This window comes from Chelmon rostratus, chromosome 20 (assembly GCF_017976325.1).
Source record: "Chelmon rostratus isolate fCheRos1 chromosome 20, fCheRos1.pri, whole genome shotgun sequence".
In the NCBI taxonomy this organism is placed as follows: domain Eukaryota; kingdom Metazoa; phylum Chordata; class Actinopteri; order Chaetodontiformes; family Chaetodontidae; genus Chelmon; species Chelmon rostratus.
Window position 1 is genome coordinate 21,921,689 of NC_055677.1, and position 15,290 is coordinate 21,936,978.

A 15,290-nucleotide genomic window follows, 5' to 3' on the forward strand; every position below is an offset into this window, starting at 1 on the left:
ATGACCATTTCTTAAGTCCTGATTTACAGGTGCAGCTCAGTTCTCAAGCACAAGATTTAGCTGTCATGTGCTTTGCATCCTCAAACCGATCTCGACACCATGCCAACGCCAATTCAACACTTCACAAGCAACAAAGTTACATTAGAAGTTGTCTGTGTAGCTCAATGTTAGATTATGTTAGAAAGGAAGGACTTAATGTTGGTGGTCTGGCATTGGCTACAATTATGCTCATTGTCTAAGACTCAGTTGACGTTTTGCTTGGATGTGCATCATTTCCGGTAGGCAGCGGAGTAGATGACAGTTCTCTGCTTCACCCAGACAATCTTCTTACACCTGATTGGACGAATGCACCACTTGTTGGGCTGCTATTAATCTTGGCTTGTAATTTTCAGACTGGAATACACAACAGCTGTTCTAGAAAGGCTGTCAGATTTCTCAAAGAGTTGAACTACAACTAAATCTGGAAAAATCTGCGGTGAGCAGAAGGCCACGCAGGATAATGCTTGCTTATGTTCGTCTGGTCTCCCTTCATCTGAACACTTCCTTTATTTTGGCCAGTTGTCTAAAGGTGTTTTTACTGACTCTTGGAGTGAAAAATGTTTGCTTTGTGAGGTTGGTTTTTGATGCTCCGGCAGAAAGGAAAAGTTTCTTGTTGCTTAGCAATAAACATGTTTCATTCACATTAATTAGAATCACACATGGAAAGAGGCATTGTCGGAGTGAAATGAATATTGCAATGCTGTGTTGATGAACATATCATGAACCACGCTAATTCTAACACAAGCATTTGGGATTGTGTTTGTAGGGAGACCCTGGACCACAAGGATCGCCCGGCAAAGACGGTCCCCCCGGCCTTCGAGGCTTCCCTGGAGAAAGAGGTCTACCTGGCGCCACGGTAAGAGCCCCACTCCACTTGCACCTATTCATCATAGTTTCCCTTAACATGTGTTTGCTAGTAGAAAGTGACAGAACATTGTTACATAACAAATGGACCAGCGTCTATCTAGAGCTATTCACTTCATTAGAGACACCAGCCGTGGAATTCAGTCCTAGCAATCAGTCGGGTGCAGAGGAAATCCAAAGCGACATCTTACAAATGAACAGGCGTGCCTCCGCATCGCTCCGCCACCACTGACACCACTGTTTTAACTGCCGCAGTGCATCATGGGCCCCTATTATAGAAGTAAAGAATTGTTGGCCAGGGATTCATTTGAGAGATCTTTCCCTGGTTTAACTCAAGGACTTGAATTATTTTTCATATTTCAGTGCCAGCCTTTTTTGGGGGGCAGCAAAGTTTGTCTCTACATGCATTATTTACTCAATAAATTATTAAGTGGGAAATGTTGGCAATTAGACTGTGGCGGCTGAAAATGGATACTATACTGTGGGGAGAGGAAGTGTTTTGCTGCCTGCATCCTCAAGGTCAGTCAGGCTCTGCAGGCCAGCAGCACCACTGATTGTTTTCTGCCATTGTAATTTAGTCCAGCACACAGCCAGAGCCAGCAGAGACTCATTACCCATACTGCCATGTGTTCTTTTGTAGCCCACTAGGGAGCTGCACGCACACTGTCACACACACACACAGACACACACACACACACATTTTGGGCACTAACAAACACACAAGATAGCACACCTCCATGCAACACATTATACACACTCCTGCACGTGCAGAGCGAAAATTGTACGCACCCACATACACACACAGTTTACTTATGACTTATGTATCCATATACAGTATGTGCAAAACAATCCCACCATTCTCAAGCTGCTTTTATAAAGGGAAGGATATGTTTTTTAGATGTGCGTTATCGATGTGTTGTTTTTTCCACATACTGTACGTTTGGCCTTGGATTCATGCTGGTGGTCTACCCGGTTGAAAATGCCAATAGCAATGATATTTCTGTGAGCAGTGATCTGAGGTTAAATGCACTCAAAGCACATTTCTAGTGTTGTCTGGCTGAAGTGACAAACCATTAAACGATGGCAGACAGTCCCGGCTGGACCGGCACCTGATGATGGAGCTGTTGAAATGCAGGCCTGGAGAGCAAATGCAAAGGCTGATCTAAAGTTACACAGGGTTTAAAAGCAATGTCAATGAAGTCCTCATGTGTTCTTTCCTCCTTTTCCTCAGGGCCCAGCAGGTCTGAAGGGAGGAGAGGGGCCCCAAGGTCCACCTGGTCCTGTTGTAAGTATACTCTCGCCTGAGATCAAAGTAGCATTAGGTAAAAGAATGGTTTCTTTCCCCTCTGCATTGTGCTTTTTATGGCATTTTAGATTTGATTTGTGTTATTGATTAGCGCAGAGGCTTGTACTGTATATTTCCTATTTTAGTGGAAAGCACCAGAGGGCAGTTTACATCATTTGGAGAGGGAAAGCTTTAAAAAGTGGCTTCAATTTACCCTGGCTAACTGCTAGGCCATCTTTGTATCACCACCGGGGAAGATTTAGGCAATGCTCTCAAACTTAAGAGAGACAGTTAACATTAATTTATTTGTTTTAAGTTTTACTGCCACGGGTAAGGTTTGGTGAGCCGCATGCTATTTTTCAGCTTTGTAGTGCAGCTCACACATTTGAGTGATGTGTACACCTGCTGTAGCAGCTAGGTCATAAGTGCCTTGCTCAAGAACATCACATCTGTAGCTACAGAGAAAGAAGAGGAATTAGAAGGTAAAAAAGAACAGTCACAGTGACATTACAGGCACACATGGGAGAAAATCTAACATAGTAAATGATTTAAAAGTACATATAAAGTACTTATAAACTCATTAAGCCATCATGGTCACGTCAACCCTCCTTTATTTTTAATTTTCCAATGAAAGCGTCACCAAATTTCCTCACAGCCTGCTGCACACAGCGATTTGTCACAGGAGCGATCATGCACTGGAGTAGCTGGGTATCAAGACGCTTTGCTCCATTGCCTCCTGGCACACAGAGACAGACCCAACACACACACACAACAAAACCACACAGGCAGGAGAGCATCCATATGGTGAGTCACAGTGTGTAGCCATTCTGGGCGTCGCTCCGACACATCCCTCATCTGTCCCCGAGGTTGCATCCCAGCACTCTGTGCCTGCGGTGTTCCTCCCACATTCTTGTCAGATTGTCACAGAGACTCTAGAGCTTCTTCATGAGATTCAGTGGTAAGGTTAGCGTGATGTGATGGGCTGCTGCCGCCGAAAGAGTTTTCTTCTTGTTCCTGATCATGAATTTTATGTGCACACACTTGTATATAAAGCAATAAAATCACAAAATACCAGCTGCTAAAAAATGAAACATTGATGAGGAAAAACACGTTCGATCATCTAATAAGGCCGTATCATTGTCTCCAGACATACATTGTTAAAGTTGCGAATGTTTTATGACCGTGTTTGCAGGTCAAAGTCAGGTTTCAACATAATTTGAATATAGTTAATTCCTTTTCTCTTAAATGTTAACTTCTTCTCAGGAGAATTGAGCAGCGATTACAGCCCTGGGAAATTAATACATTCACAACTTCCTACTCAAAACCATAAATTTTACACATTAAAATAACCTCCACACGAACTTTAGTTTGACTCATTTGCACATTAATATGTATATATTGCAGCCTGTATGTCCAAACTCAACTAAGAAAGTTTGAAGAAAATGCAATTAATACCATTAACACATTAAATTTTTAGGTTTGATTTGACAGAAAATTGAAGAGTCTTCATGATTGACAGTTGTCTGCATTCATGGGAACATGAAGTTACATGCAGGTACACAGTCAGTTAATTCACTGCAACGAGATAAAAACAACTGTGAATGTCATTCGTCGTCATGTTTTATGGATCTAGGTGAACACCGAGTTCCTGTTCCTGAGTATTGTTGCACAGCAGCAGCCTCTTTCATTCAGAAATGCATTTTCAGCGGCAGGAATGAGCTGCTCAGAGCTCAGAGAGTCACCAGGACGTCAGCTCCCCGACAGCAGATAATGCTGGCAGCTTTCAAGGAGAAGCGCCGCTTTCTTGGAACTTAAAAGCCACCTGCTACTGTGTGTTGCTTCAGGTTTCCTCTTAAAAGGGGTTTGTGTGTAGGTGTGTATGTGCGTGTTGATGTTTTTGCAGTGGAGGTCAGCAGAGTCTTGCTTTGTACACGTCTTAATGGCGCTGCTTATTGTTCGGCAGGCTGTGTCCGTCTCTCCAGAATACATCCTCTGCCTTTCATTTTTCACTCATCGTCTCTCTCTCTTTCTCGCGCTGACAGGGCTCTCCCGGTGAGAGAGGTCCTGCTGGTGCTGCCGGTCCAATTGGCCTGTCTGGTCGACCTGGCCCTCAGGGTCCCCCAGGCCCTGCTGGAGAGAAAGGAGCACCTGTAAGTATTTTTGTAATTTTCCTTTCTTATCCTTCCATCGACCTTCTGTTCTACCAGTTTTTAGTTTTCAAAACAGAGTTATAGCAAATATCTTTGTTCTTCCAGGGTGAGAAAGGGCCTCAGGGTCCTGCCGGTCGCGATGGTGTCCAGGGCCCTGTTGGTTTGCCCGGGCCTGCGGGACCTCAAGGTCCACCCGGAGAGGACGGCGACAAGGTCAGTCAGCCCGTCCCATCCCGTTGGCCAAGTAACGTTCTCCGTTCCCAAACTGGGAGGCGTTTTGAGACTGAACCAGATTGCCAATCAATCTTCATCCCCATGTTCACACTCAGGCCATCTGCATCAAAAAATATGTGTCTCTGGTTTCCTCGCTGTTGCCGATCCATCTTCATAACCAAATGTGCCAGCAACTGCAATTAGAGGAGATGTAAAAGTGAAATCGTGTTGCTCGTTTCATCTCCTGCAATCATTATGCCCCTTAAGGCTACTATCAGGCATTCAACTGAGCTGCCAAACATATGTCACGACTGAGGTTTGCTATGCAATGAACTAGATGGCAAAGAACTTCCATCTCCATGTTTGTGTATCCGTATAGTGCTGTGTGAAGATTATAGCTGCAAATAATGGTTGTTTGTGTTGAGCTGATGGTTTTCAATGATTTTTTATAAGCTGTTAACATTTAGAGAATAAGCTAAACTGAGCTGAGGTGGCTGACTGTTTGTGTGTGTGTGTGTGTGTGTGTGTGTTTCTCTTTCCCAGGGAGAGGTTGGAGAGCCTGGTCAGAAAGGAAGCAAGGCCGACAAAGGAGAACAGGTATGGGAAGCAAAGTCCCTGCATTGCTTACTAGCACACACATTTACATCCTTCTTTTACTGCGATTAGTGAGTTGGTGATGTTGCATGTTTTCTACAAGGGGTTCCCACTTACAGAATCACACACTAGCATCATTATCACAGCAACGGTGAGCTGTGTTTGTGCTTTTATGGGATATTGTGGCAACTTTTTCTTGTTTGTGTTCAGGGTCCTCCTGGCCCAGCTGGTCTCCAGGGTCCCATAGGTGCCCCAGGTCCTGCTGTAAGTACAACTGTCCAAAATTTGAAGTTGAGAAACTATCTGACTTCAAGTGGAATCTCCTCAGTGTTCATCAGTAAACAATGCACACTTCGATATGAATATTTCAACAACTGCGACATTGCAGTTTTTGCTAACAAAGCCTCGTAAGAATAAACACACAGTTTAACGTAACACAAACATGCATTTAGTAAGAATGTTAAACCTGAAAGGAAACTTCACAGTGTTTTATATGGATATGGTTTTGATGGAACTGTTGGCTGCAGTGTCGATGTTTTACTTTATTTGAATATGGACCCCAGGAGGAGTAGCAGAAGAGTAGTAGTAGTGGTAGTCGATCTCAATAAAAAGACAACAAACAAAAAAACAAACGGTGAAAATGTGTGTTTTTTTCCTCAGGGAGCTGATGGAGAGCCTGGTCCCAGAGGTCAGCAGGGTATGTTTGGACAGAAGGGAGATGAAGGCTCCAGAGGTTTCCCTGGACCTCCTGGTCCCATCGGTCTGCAGGTTAGCGCCATGCATGTGCATGTGCAAGCACATGCTACAAATACATACAGAAACTTTAAGTAATCCTACACAGTGAGCCATGTGGTGTCAGAACCTTACAGTATTCCAGCTTGCATCATGTAAACAGCTGTCCCTCTAGCTATTGCAAGTCTACATTTTATATAAGAACCTAAATACAAACAGTAAGAGGCATTATAGAGGTCATCTTTTATGCATGCATTTATTTTTCAGTAGTGCTACACAGTTACATTTATTGTGTTAATAGTGTGCATTGAGACTTTCAGTCAGTTAACATTGTGTAAATAATAGATTTGACTGTCGCAATCCACTTTGGGATTTTTGTTTGAGCATGAAAGGTATTTTGTGTAAAGACACATGTTGAAGGAGGCAGCGCCGATGATGTGCACGTGTAAAAATGAATGACACATGGGAGCCTAAACAAAAGCCAATCCTGCCTTCACAACCTCATTTATTCTCATTACACACCAACTGTCACACTCCCGGTTCCACTGTACTGCCACTGTACCTCGACTGGTTCACTTGTCAGATGGTGGCATTTCTTCTTCTGAGGTCTTGTAGCTGTCACACTGGATTAGGAGAAACTCATCACTGCGGTATAAAACATCCAGCCCTCTATGAGCCACAGTCCTGGCTTCATAAAGATAATGTTCAAAAAGACATTCCTGGTGAGCCATGTATGGCTGTAGAGATTGGCTCCTCAGGTGAGGGATCGCTTTAAATTGCACACAGTGCAATCCCAAATCCAGGGCATCAGTTCACATTCATTTTAAATGCTTTATATATTGTTTCATATCGTGCGTGCTGCTGTTAACGTGCAATGTCCTGGATTTAGTTTGTGCTTTGCGTGACACATGGCATGTGTCATACGTGTTTTGGACTAACATTGCAATCTTTAGGCATAAGACTAATTAACAGCTTTGCTAATCCCGCAGTCAGCAATAATCACACGTTGCTAAGGAAGAAAGAGCTGATTAAGCATGCACAAGGAGGTGGGAAGAAGAAAATTAGGGAATTAGTTTGACAAAGAGTATATAAAAGAATTAGGATTCACCTTTTAATTATTTATTTTTGACCTACTGAGTAGACATAACCACTCCCTGCAAACATGTATTCAGATAGCTCATTCACTCACTATATTTTATCATATACAGTATTGCTATCGACTAGCAGTCTGCAATAAAGCGAACTAAATGATATTTGCCAGTCATGTACTCACTCATTCTGCCAGCAGTAGCAGGAGCATTGTCTAGTCATGGCATACGTAAGAATCGGTATCATTGAGTTGCATTCAGTTAAACTGTGTGGGTTATGGTACTGATACACCGTGCTACAGTACAATCAGAGGCAGACACACAACCTCAACAAGCTTACACAACTCTGCTTTAATTAGATCTGTGATATGTATTGTGTGTTGACTGAGCTTTTGACCTGCGATAATTCCACCTTCACCACCGTCATCCTTTCTCCATCACCGCCTGGATATAGTGTAAGCCAAACTGAAAATATGAGGGTAATTCAAAAGGCAGGTCATCTTGACGCAAAAATGTACATGTTAACTAATCTACACTACAACTAGGCTTAATGATGTTTTGTATCCCTGTGATAATACTGTAACGAGGTAGGACCTTCACCTCAGTAGAAGCTCATTTGTTAGTAATTACCTGTTTTATTAGGAATCAACTTCTTAAGCTAAGCACGCTAAGAGTTTACTGCAGAGATTGGGGTCATTGTCTTGATGAAATTACATAGACGACTGCTCATCATTCCAAGGTACTATCCTATCTCTGCAGGATTATATTCAATGGACTTTTAATTGGGAGTAATTCACTTCCCATTGCGATTCCATTAATTGTGTAGACTGACCTGCGCCTACTCTAGTCAGTTCCTCATCGAGCACATTTACCATGCTGCATAATTAGCAGCACCTCTAACGATTAGAAAAGGAGGAGACCTTTACACAGATGAGAGTTCTCAGCACGGCAGGAGTCAGCATGCAGTTACGCACACTTTTTAACATCTGTGGATAACACAGGGGCGTGAACACACACACGGGCTTAGATGTAGGGCATTGCACACACACACAACAGTCAGTTGTCGAGTCTTTTTTCCTCTGCCTGTTGTGAGTATTTGAGGTTGGTGTAAGCGCGTGTAGAGGACGTAATTCTTTGATCTCCTCCCTACACCGACGACAGACTGCCTCTGCATCGAGAGCAGACTCGCACACGAAAGGAAGGCAGGGGACAGCTATTTAACCACAGCAATTATCCGCAGAAATGTCACGGACCAAGCGCGCATACGAGGTCTTGACATCGCTGCTCATTTGACATGCATGAGTGAGCTGGATCTGTGTCCGCACCTTTGAGCCAAGATGAACGAGTCCCTGGCAGCAACAGGGGAAGCAAACAGAAAAGGAGCATTGTCTTGCATCTTTGCGGAGCCAAGGACAGAATTGTACAATAAAATCATTTCACCTTCTCCTCAATGTTTCTGAAGAAGCTTAACCCCCTGTTGTGTTCACACTCGAGTGTGGAGATACATCACCACCAGCAGCTATTTCAGAAATTCTAGCTGAAGTAGGCCCTTTAACACATGGCATATTGGCACGTTTTAATGCTCTGTCTCTACAATGTCTCATACCTCGCTCAAAGAGCTGCTGAAAGACTTGACATATTTGCTTGAAGGATTGAAATGGCTCCTGCCACCACTAAGTAGCGCCGTTTTTGCCTCTGTTCTGCTCATTGTGCAGTTTGTCTGCACATGAGTGGCTGTTTTTTTGAAGGTCTCTGACCTTGCTCAGCCTATATTCATTGAATATTTCATCTGATAGATAATAGGACTAGACTGTAGTTGAAACATGGATTCAAATGATTCATTTATGCATGTTCTGGCCCACAGATCTGTTTCATTTTTCAGTGCGTCACTACAATGTGTTCTGGCCGTCAAATGAGATGTCAGATTACATCTCAGGCAGGAACAGCCGTTGTGCATGCACTCAACAGTCCAAACAAAATGAAGTCATTAAGGCCATCAAACAGCATCTTGTGCTTTGTAACATGATTAATTCTTTCCCGATAATATAATTGTTTATTTGTTGTTGTCTTCTTCAGGGTCTTCCAGGACCTCCTGGTGAAAAGGGAGAGAACGGCGATGTTGGCCCCATGGTAAGAGATGCATCTGCTTCTCATAAGCACTCATATTAATAGCTTGATACACTTAAGCAACACTGTATTTCTTTTCTGCAGGGCCCTCCTGGTCCCCCTGGTCCCAGAGGTCCTCAGGGTCCCAGTGGAGCTGATGTACGTATGGCTGAATGAAAACAATGTGTATAGGCAAAATTATAGACCCTGCATATATTATACATCATACACATCGCAACAACTGGACGTCATCAAGCATCCTCTCCTAAGATCATCTCTTTCTTTATTTCCTGCTGCAGGGTCCACAAGGCCCTCCAGGTGGAGTGGGCCCCATGGGATCCGTGGGCGAGAAGGTAAGAGTGAGAACATGGCCGTGGGCATTCTGCCTGCTTTGCGTGATGTTGGACACCGCGACTGAAATACTGCTGGCCAAGCCCTTCCAGACCACCCAGCTGCCCTCCCCCCCCTTTGTTACCACCTGCAGTCCATCCATTTCGTATGCCCAGGCTTTTTGTCTGAGTTAGTGCTCTGAGACTGTTAATGTCTATTTTACAACACTTCCAACAAGATTCGGCCATTTTACTGCCATTTGGCAGAAGGCTTCACTATAAATACTTAATGCTGCACCATGGCTGTCCAAATGACTCTGGAATATGAAACATGAAGGGCTACCAACACTTTTAAGAGGGCACTTGGAAAACAGTAACATTTAACACCCTGGTCTCAGCTACAGTTATAGACTTAGTTAAGTTAAATGTCTGGCTTTTGTTCATATTGATAACATCATTAAGTGTTAGTATGTAAGAACTATTTTGTTAGACTAGATGGGACCTTTTTTTTTCTGGATCTGGAAGCTGTCCCAGTGTGAGAGTGAAGGTTTACCTGTCCAGACACTGACATTTGTGTAACCACAGGGTGAACAAGGTGAGGCCGGAAACCCGGGACCATCTGGAGAGCCTGGAACTGGGGTAAGTGAGCCCTGTTTTTGTTTTGTTACTAGTTTGTCAAACTAAATTAAATATGGATAAAAGGAATGTCTCATGTTTGTTAGGTCACTGTGTGACCTTAGCAACATGCATTAGCCTCATTAAACATTGCACTCAGCCTTAGCATGAATATTTGCAGGGCTCTACTTGAAACATCTTTAAAAGTATCTTGTGTTTTTGTCTTAGTCAAATGTATTTTTTGCTACAGCACGGTAGGTAACAGTATGAGCAGCCTCAGCAGCATATATCTGTGGGTTATCCCCAGGAAAACAGTTGCTTAATGGATAGCTTTAGGCAAATACAGTACAAAATCCAATCTAACGAGAAGTTCATTTTCCTTCAGAGTGACTCTGTGTGTTCGTCACACTGAAAGCAATTTAGACTGGTAGCTCAGCTCAGCACGGCTCTTCTGCTTTGCGCCCCATGTCCACATGGCCTGCCAAATTCAGTCTCTTCCCAGACTCTTAAGACATAATTACCAGGAGGATGCGCCTGGTGCTTCTGCCCTAAAGAACAATGATTGCAGCCTCCATGAAGCAAGTCAGCATTAAAACACCAGACACCCACTTTGCTGAGTGCAGCTTTTAGCTGTGATTTGCCGTGTTCTGAGAGCTACAGTCGGGCACTAGTGAAGGACTTCGCAAGTTTTGTATCTCCCCTCCCATACTCTGACGCCTGAATTTATCTAGAATTATATTAAAAATTAATTCTTTGTGTTTTTGCTTTCAAATTGATCCTAAATTAAGAGGAGTTTGATCATTTTTCTATAGCACATACAATAGATATAAATTTAGGTAGGTTCACCAACTAGAATAGGGTTCAACTAAACAGTATATGTCCACTTTTTTTCAATGCTTAAATGCAGTAAAAACATCTTTTTTGTGTATTCAAAATTCATTTATTTCATCAAAACAGCCTCAAAATTGGCTCACAGCCATTACATTGTGTTCTTTCACTTTGACTGGTCCGATGAGAAACTAGTGCTTGCAAAAGGTTCCTAGGTGTGTGTTGAATATGCACAAACCGGCTTTAGAGGAATGCATGCGCCATTCGGCTGCAATGTGGATTAAAGCGGTATGATGGGAATTGGCGACAATCAGCGTTAAGGGGTTAAGCTGTTCTGATAAACTGTAGTGTTTGTTATACTGAACGCCAGGTTGAATTTGAAAAGATTTTGAAAGATTGCATGTTAATTTACCATATCCATGTAATTACCTGTGCTACTGCCAGACAGAGATTTATGACTCTTTTTTCTTACTCTTACCCAACACTCATCATTGATGGCTCTATTAGCTCTACTGCCTCATGCATCATTATTTAGGTACAACAGCAGATTGAAAAGATGGCCTTTCTCCAGTGGGAGTGGCAGAGGAGCGTGATTACAAGCATTCATAATGTCCCCTGCTAGTTCCCCATCATGCTGCCGGTGTCATTGACATTTCCAAAGTCAGCGTGCAGCTTAAGTCCCTGTCATAAGCACAGCCCAGTGTCTTTCACTTAGTTCTTGTCTTTTTCCATCAAAGTGCTGCATTAAGTTCTGATGGCACTGGAACAATAACAACCCATCATCGCTACAATATAGCATATAGCCGTCATTATACATACACATATATACACATACAAAATGATTTTACTTCATTATATTCAGCACATTCTATTTTTTCAATGTTTAAAGCTCGTCTTTATCTCATCCACCATCCATTTGAAAAGGAGCACACAATAATGACGCACATTAAACAAACAGCCCTGAAATATACACAGCGTTTAACCACATACATGATATGATATAAACACCATCAAGATGTGGATGTTACCGAGCTGTGAAGTGTGAACGTGTGCAGTACAAACGCATGAACGGTGATTAAACTGTCGCTTTTAGCCAAATGTTTAAGGAGGCTTTAAAGCCACGCGGTAGATGAAGCTGTTGAAGAGTTCACTGAATGAACAGAAAAAGTTGATTGCCCAAATGCAGAGCAGCGAACAGGGACACACAGAACAATCTCTTATTCCAATCATCAGCAGATTTGCCACCAATTCACAATTCAGAGAATCTGCCGAATTCCTTCGAGCCACGAAGCAAAAGTGTTTTTCACCCAAAACAGAAAGCGCTCGCCATTCAGCACCAGCACAAATAGAGTGACACAAGCCGGAGCTTTCAAAGTCTCTTGCAATGACAGATGGTGAAGGGGAGGAAAGGCAGATATGAAAATCATGTCCAGCATATTTATTCTCATTAGGGAGTATGCTGTTTCTAGGAAACATGTCTAAGGAATCTTTTTATCGATGCTTGAAATGCTCCATATTGCACCTTTGAGATTGCTGCAAATTGTCCCTTTATATGAGGACTTTAGAGGCACAGTAACATCACATCTAAGAGCTCGTGGTGCTGAAAATGAGACCTGTTTCCAGTCTCATTTCACACCCGCACTGTTGACCATCCCTGCACCCTGAGATCAGCTTTGGACCCAATGTTTCTCAGCTGCGTCTGACCACAAGTCCGTTTTTAGACCCAGTTCAATTCAGTGTCACTCTTCTAAAAAGTTCTGCCTCCTGTGGTACTGGTGTATCAAATGACCTCCCTGACTCCCCACCACTATAGGGACCTAAAGGCGAGAGAGGAGAGAAAGGAGAGGCTGGCCCCCCTGGAGCTGCTGGACCTGCTGGTGCCAAAGGACCCCCTGGAGATGACGGTCCAAAGGGCAACCCTGTAAGTCTGCCAGATACTCTCAGAATCTGCAGCAGTTCAGTCTGACAGGCTCAAATGTTCGGCTTTAAAGGAAGAGACCCCCACCAGCCCTGAGGCAGGCAATTTTATCCTAGAACATATTCAAGAGCTAAAAAGCCTTTTTATTGAGGGAGATTATATTTTATGCCTGCATGGTAATGGAATGCAATGAGGCCTTTTCTCATGGATTTGCAACATCATCATTAAGTCCATCAAATTGCCTTCAGTGGTTGTAACCAGCTATACCAGGACTAAATCACCGTCTAAATTACTAACCATGCCTTTGACACCTGTATCCAGGGAAATTATGTCTCAGCTGCAGTGCCTCAGGTTTCTTTTGCTACACTGATAGATCACATTTCTCTCCCTTAAAGGGTCCTGTTGGATTCCCCGGAGACCCTGGCCCCCCGGGAGAGCCGGGAGTTGCTGTGAGTATGAAATCTTTGAGCAATGTTTCACCCATACACAGCTGATCACGTTGAAGCCAGAAATGAAACATTATGGGAGTTATTGGGTAGATATTTTCAGTGGCAGACATTATCCAACCTGCACATCTCTCATGTACAGGGCACTGATGGCGAATCAGGAGAGAAGGGAGAGGATGGTGAATCCGGTCAGCCGGTAAGTCGCTGTCATTTCACAAACTTTGGACCGAACAGATGATGCATGAGTTTATATCACGAGCTGTGTCCCTCGTCACTTGAGGGACACTTTAAGTGTATAATGTAACTGAATTATCATAACAATCAGCGGCTTTGTCACTGTGCATGAATGATAATGGTATCTCTAGTTTATGTTGGTTTTATATCATACTAGTCCAGCACAAGTTTGCCTGCAGTAAAAGCTGTAATTATATGTCGTCAGTAAATAATTTACACTGCAGCGTTTTAATTCATAATATTTACTCCATCCGGTAACTGGACTTATCTGCTTTGCAGATTCATTAAGTCTGATTAGAAATAAAAGCCAAACACTAATGCTGGCCCGGTGTAAAATGCAACAAATCACAAGTCTTATTAATATTTATGCATGTAAATGAGCCTTTATCATTTCCTAAGAAAAACACACAACGTATTTTACTCACTCCGTGAATGTTACATATTAGGATTTTTATTTATGAACTCTGATTGCATGCTGATTGAGTTGAGAGGATATATTAAAATATGATAAACTATGTATGACATATACATCCTTCTATTATTCATATTTACATCTCGCTGTGTAACTGTGAACAACTGGGCTTTCACTTCTCAGTGCTGTGAATTGTTTACCAATGCAAATGATGAAAAAATTGGTTTGATTGCTTGCAATTAACTCGGAGATAATTGGATGAAAGTGTCTCAGGGAACAGTATGTATCATTTCAGCCCAGCTTTGGGTTTTGGCATTACATATTTTCTGGACTATCCTGAGCATGAATATTCCCTAAATGTCAATGTGCTCTCTGCGTTATTGTCCTTTTGGCAGACATAACGAAAGATTTAGTGAAGCATGCCGCGCTCGTCAGAATTCATATGAGCACTGACTCATTGTTAATACAACTTGTTTGACTGTCTTTTAATGGTTCACTGCATCACCTGTTTGCTTGCTTGTTTTCAGGGACCTCCAGGCCCATCAGGAGAAGCTGGCCCACCTGGACCACCTGGCAAGAGAGTAAGTCTGCGGCCATTAAAACTAAAATTACTCCAGTATTTTATTTGTGCGTGCATCACTGGTGAGCTTTCTACAATAATCCCAGACAGACAGAGCATGTCATCATTGCATTGATGTGAAATGTCTTGCTGACCAAAGCGTCTGTCAGTTTTAAAACCAGGAGCCCTATTCTCAAACAGATGAACGGAGTGTTTGGCACTGTGCTCTGGCTGCAACAGACGGGTATCCCGCCTCACTGTGAAACAACTCCTCAGCAACTCAATCTTGGCAGCAAAGCAGCAGAGATTCATTTTCATTAAAAGTAGAGTGGGGAAAACAAAGTGGGAGATTTAAGGGGTCAAGCCGTTGCGCTGTCTCAGTAGAAATCCACCTCAAAGCCTATTGAGACATGAATGTAAAAATCATTCTTTTTTTTTTTGTCTTAGCAAGAAATTGGAAAGGCTTACCAAAAAAATAGGAGCCGCCTTTTCCAAACTCATTTACGTCCTCGTGGCAGTGGGAAGAGAGCGGGAGAGATATAGCAGGGCTGACACATTATCGATCCACAGCCCCTTGACTGACAGCCAGAGCAAAACAAAAGCATGACATGGACGTGGTGAAGTTGTTAAGAGGTTATGAGAGGAGAGGGGCCGGCTTTATGATTGCCCAACCAAAAAAAAAGAGAACAGAAATCGAATAAAAACTAATCATTTAATGTGTTGCTTGTGATGATCATCACTGAGACTTTTGTCAACCTTTACAAGAGGAACTGCTCTTCTCCCCAATAAGGAGATCTTCTTCCTGCAGCCTACAGCATGAGGTTGGCAACATTAACATAGTTCCGATGTGATGTGGAGCTGGAAGGCCACATGAAAAG

At 42.9% G+C, this 15,290-nt stretch overlaps 1 protein-coding gene across 1 annotated transcript in view; it reads left to right on the plus strand.

Annotated features, from left to right (window-relative positions):
- Positions 1-15,290, plus strand: part of col11a1a (collagen, type XI, alpha 1a) — a 79,692-nt gene that overhangs the window by 52,458 nt on the left and 11,944 nt on the right. Inside the window, exons 40-54 of the mRNA XM_041961059.1 lie at positions 806-895; positions 2,135-2,188; positions 4,231-4,338; positions 4,444-4,551; positions 5,095-5,148; positions 5,356-5,409; positions 5,806-5,913; positions 9,042-9,095; positions 9,177-9,230; positions 9,371-9,424; positions 9,986-10,039; positions 12,657-12,764; positions 13,157-13,210; positions 13,350-13,403; positions 14,381-14,434. Of these exons, the coding sequence (XP_041816993.1) occupies positions 806-895; positions 2,135-2,188; positions 4,231-4,338; positions 4,444-4,551; positions 5,095-5,148; positions 5,356-5,409; positions 5,806-5,913; positions 9,042-9,095; positions 9,177-9,230; positions 9,371-9,424; positions 9,986-10,039; positions 12,657-12,764; positions 13,157-13,210; positions 13,350-13,403; positions 14,381-14,434 (1,062 nt within the window). The remainder of the gene's footprint in view (positions 1-805; positions 896-2,134; positions 2,189-4,230; positions 4,339-4,443; positions 4,552-5,094; positions 5,149-5,355; positions 5,410-5,805; positions 5,914-9,041; positions 9,096-9,176; positions 9,231-9,370; positions 9,425-9,985; positions 10,040-12,656; positions 12,765-13,156; positions 13,211-13,349; positions 13,404-14,380; positions 14,435-15,290) is intronic.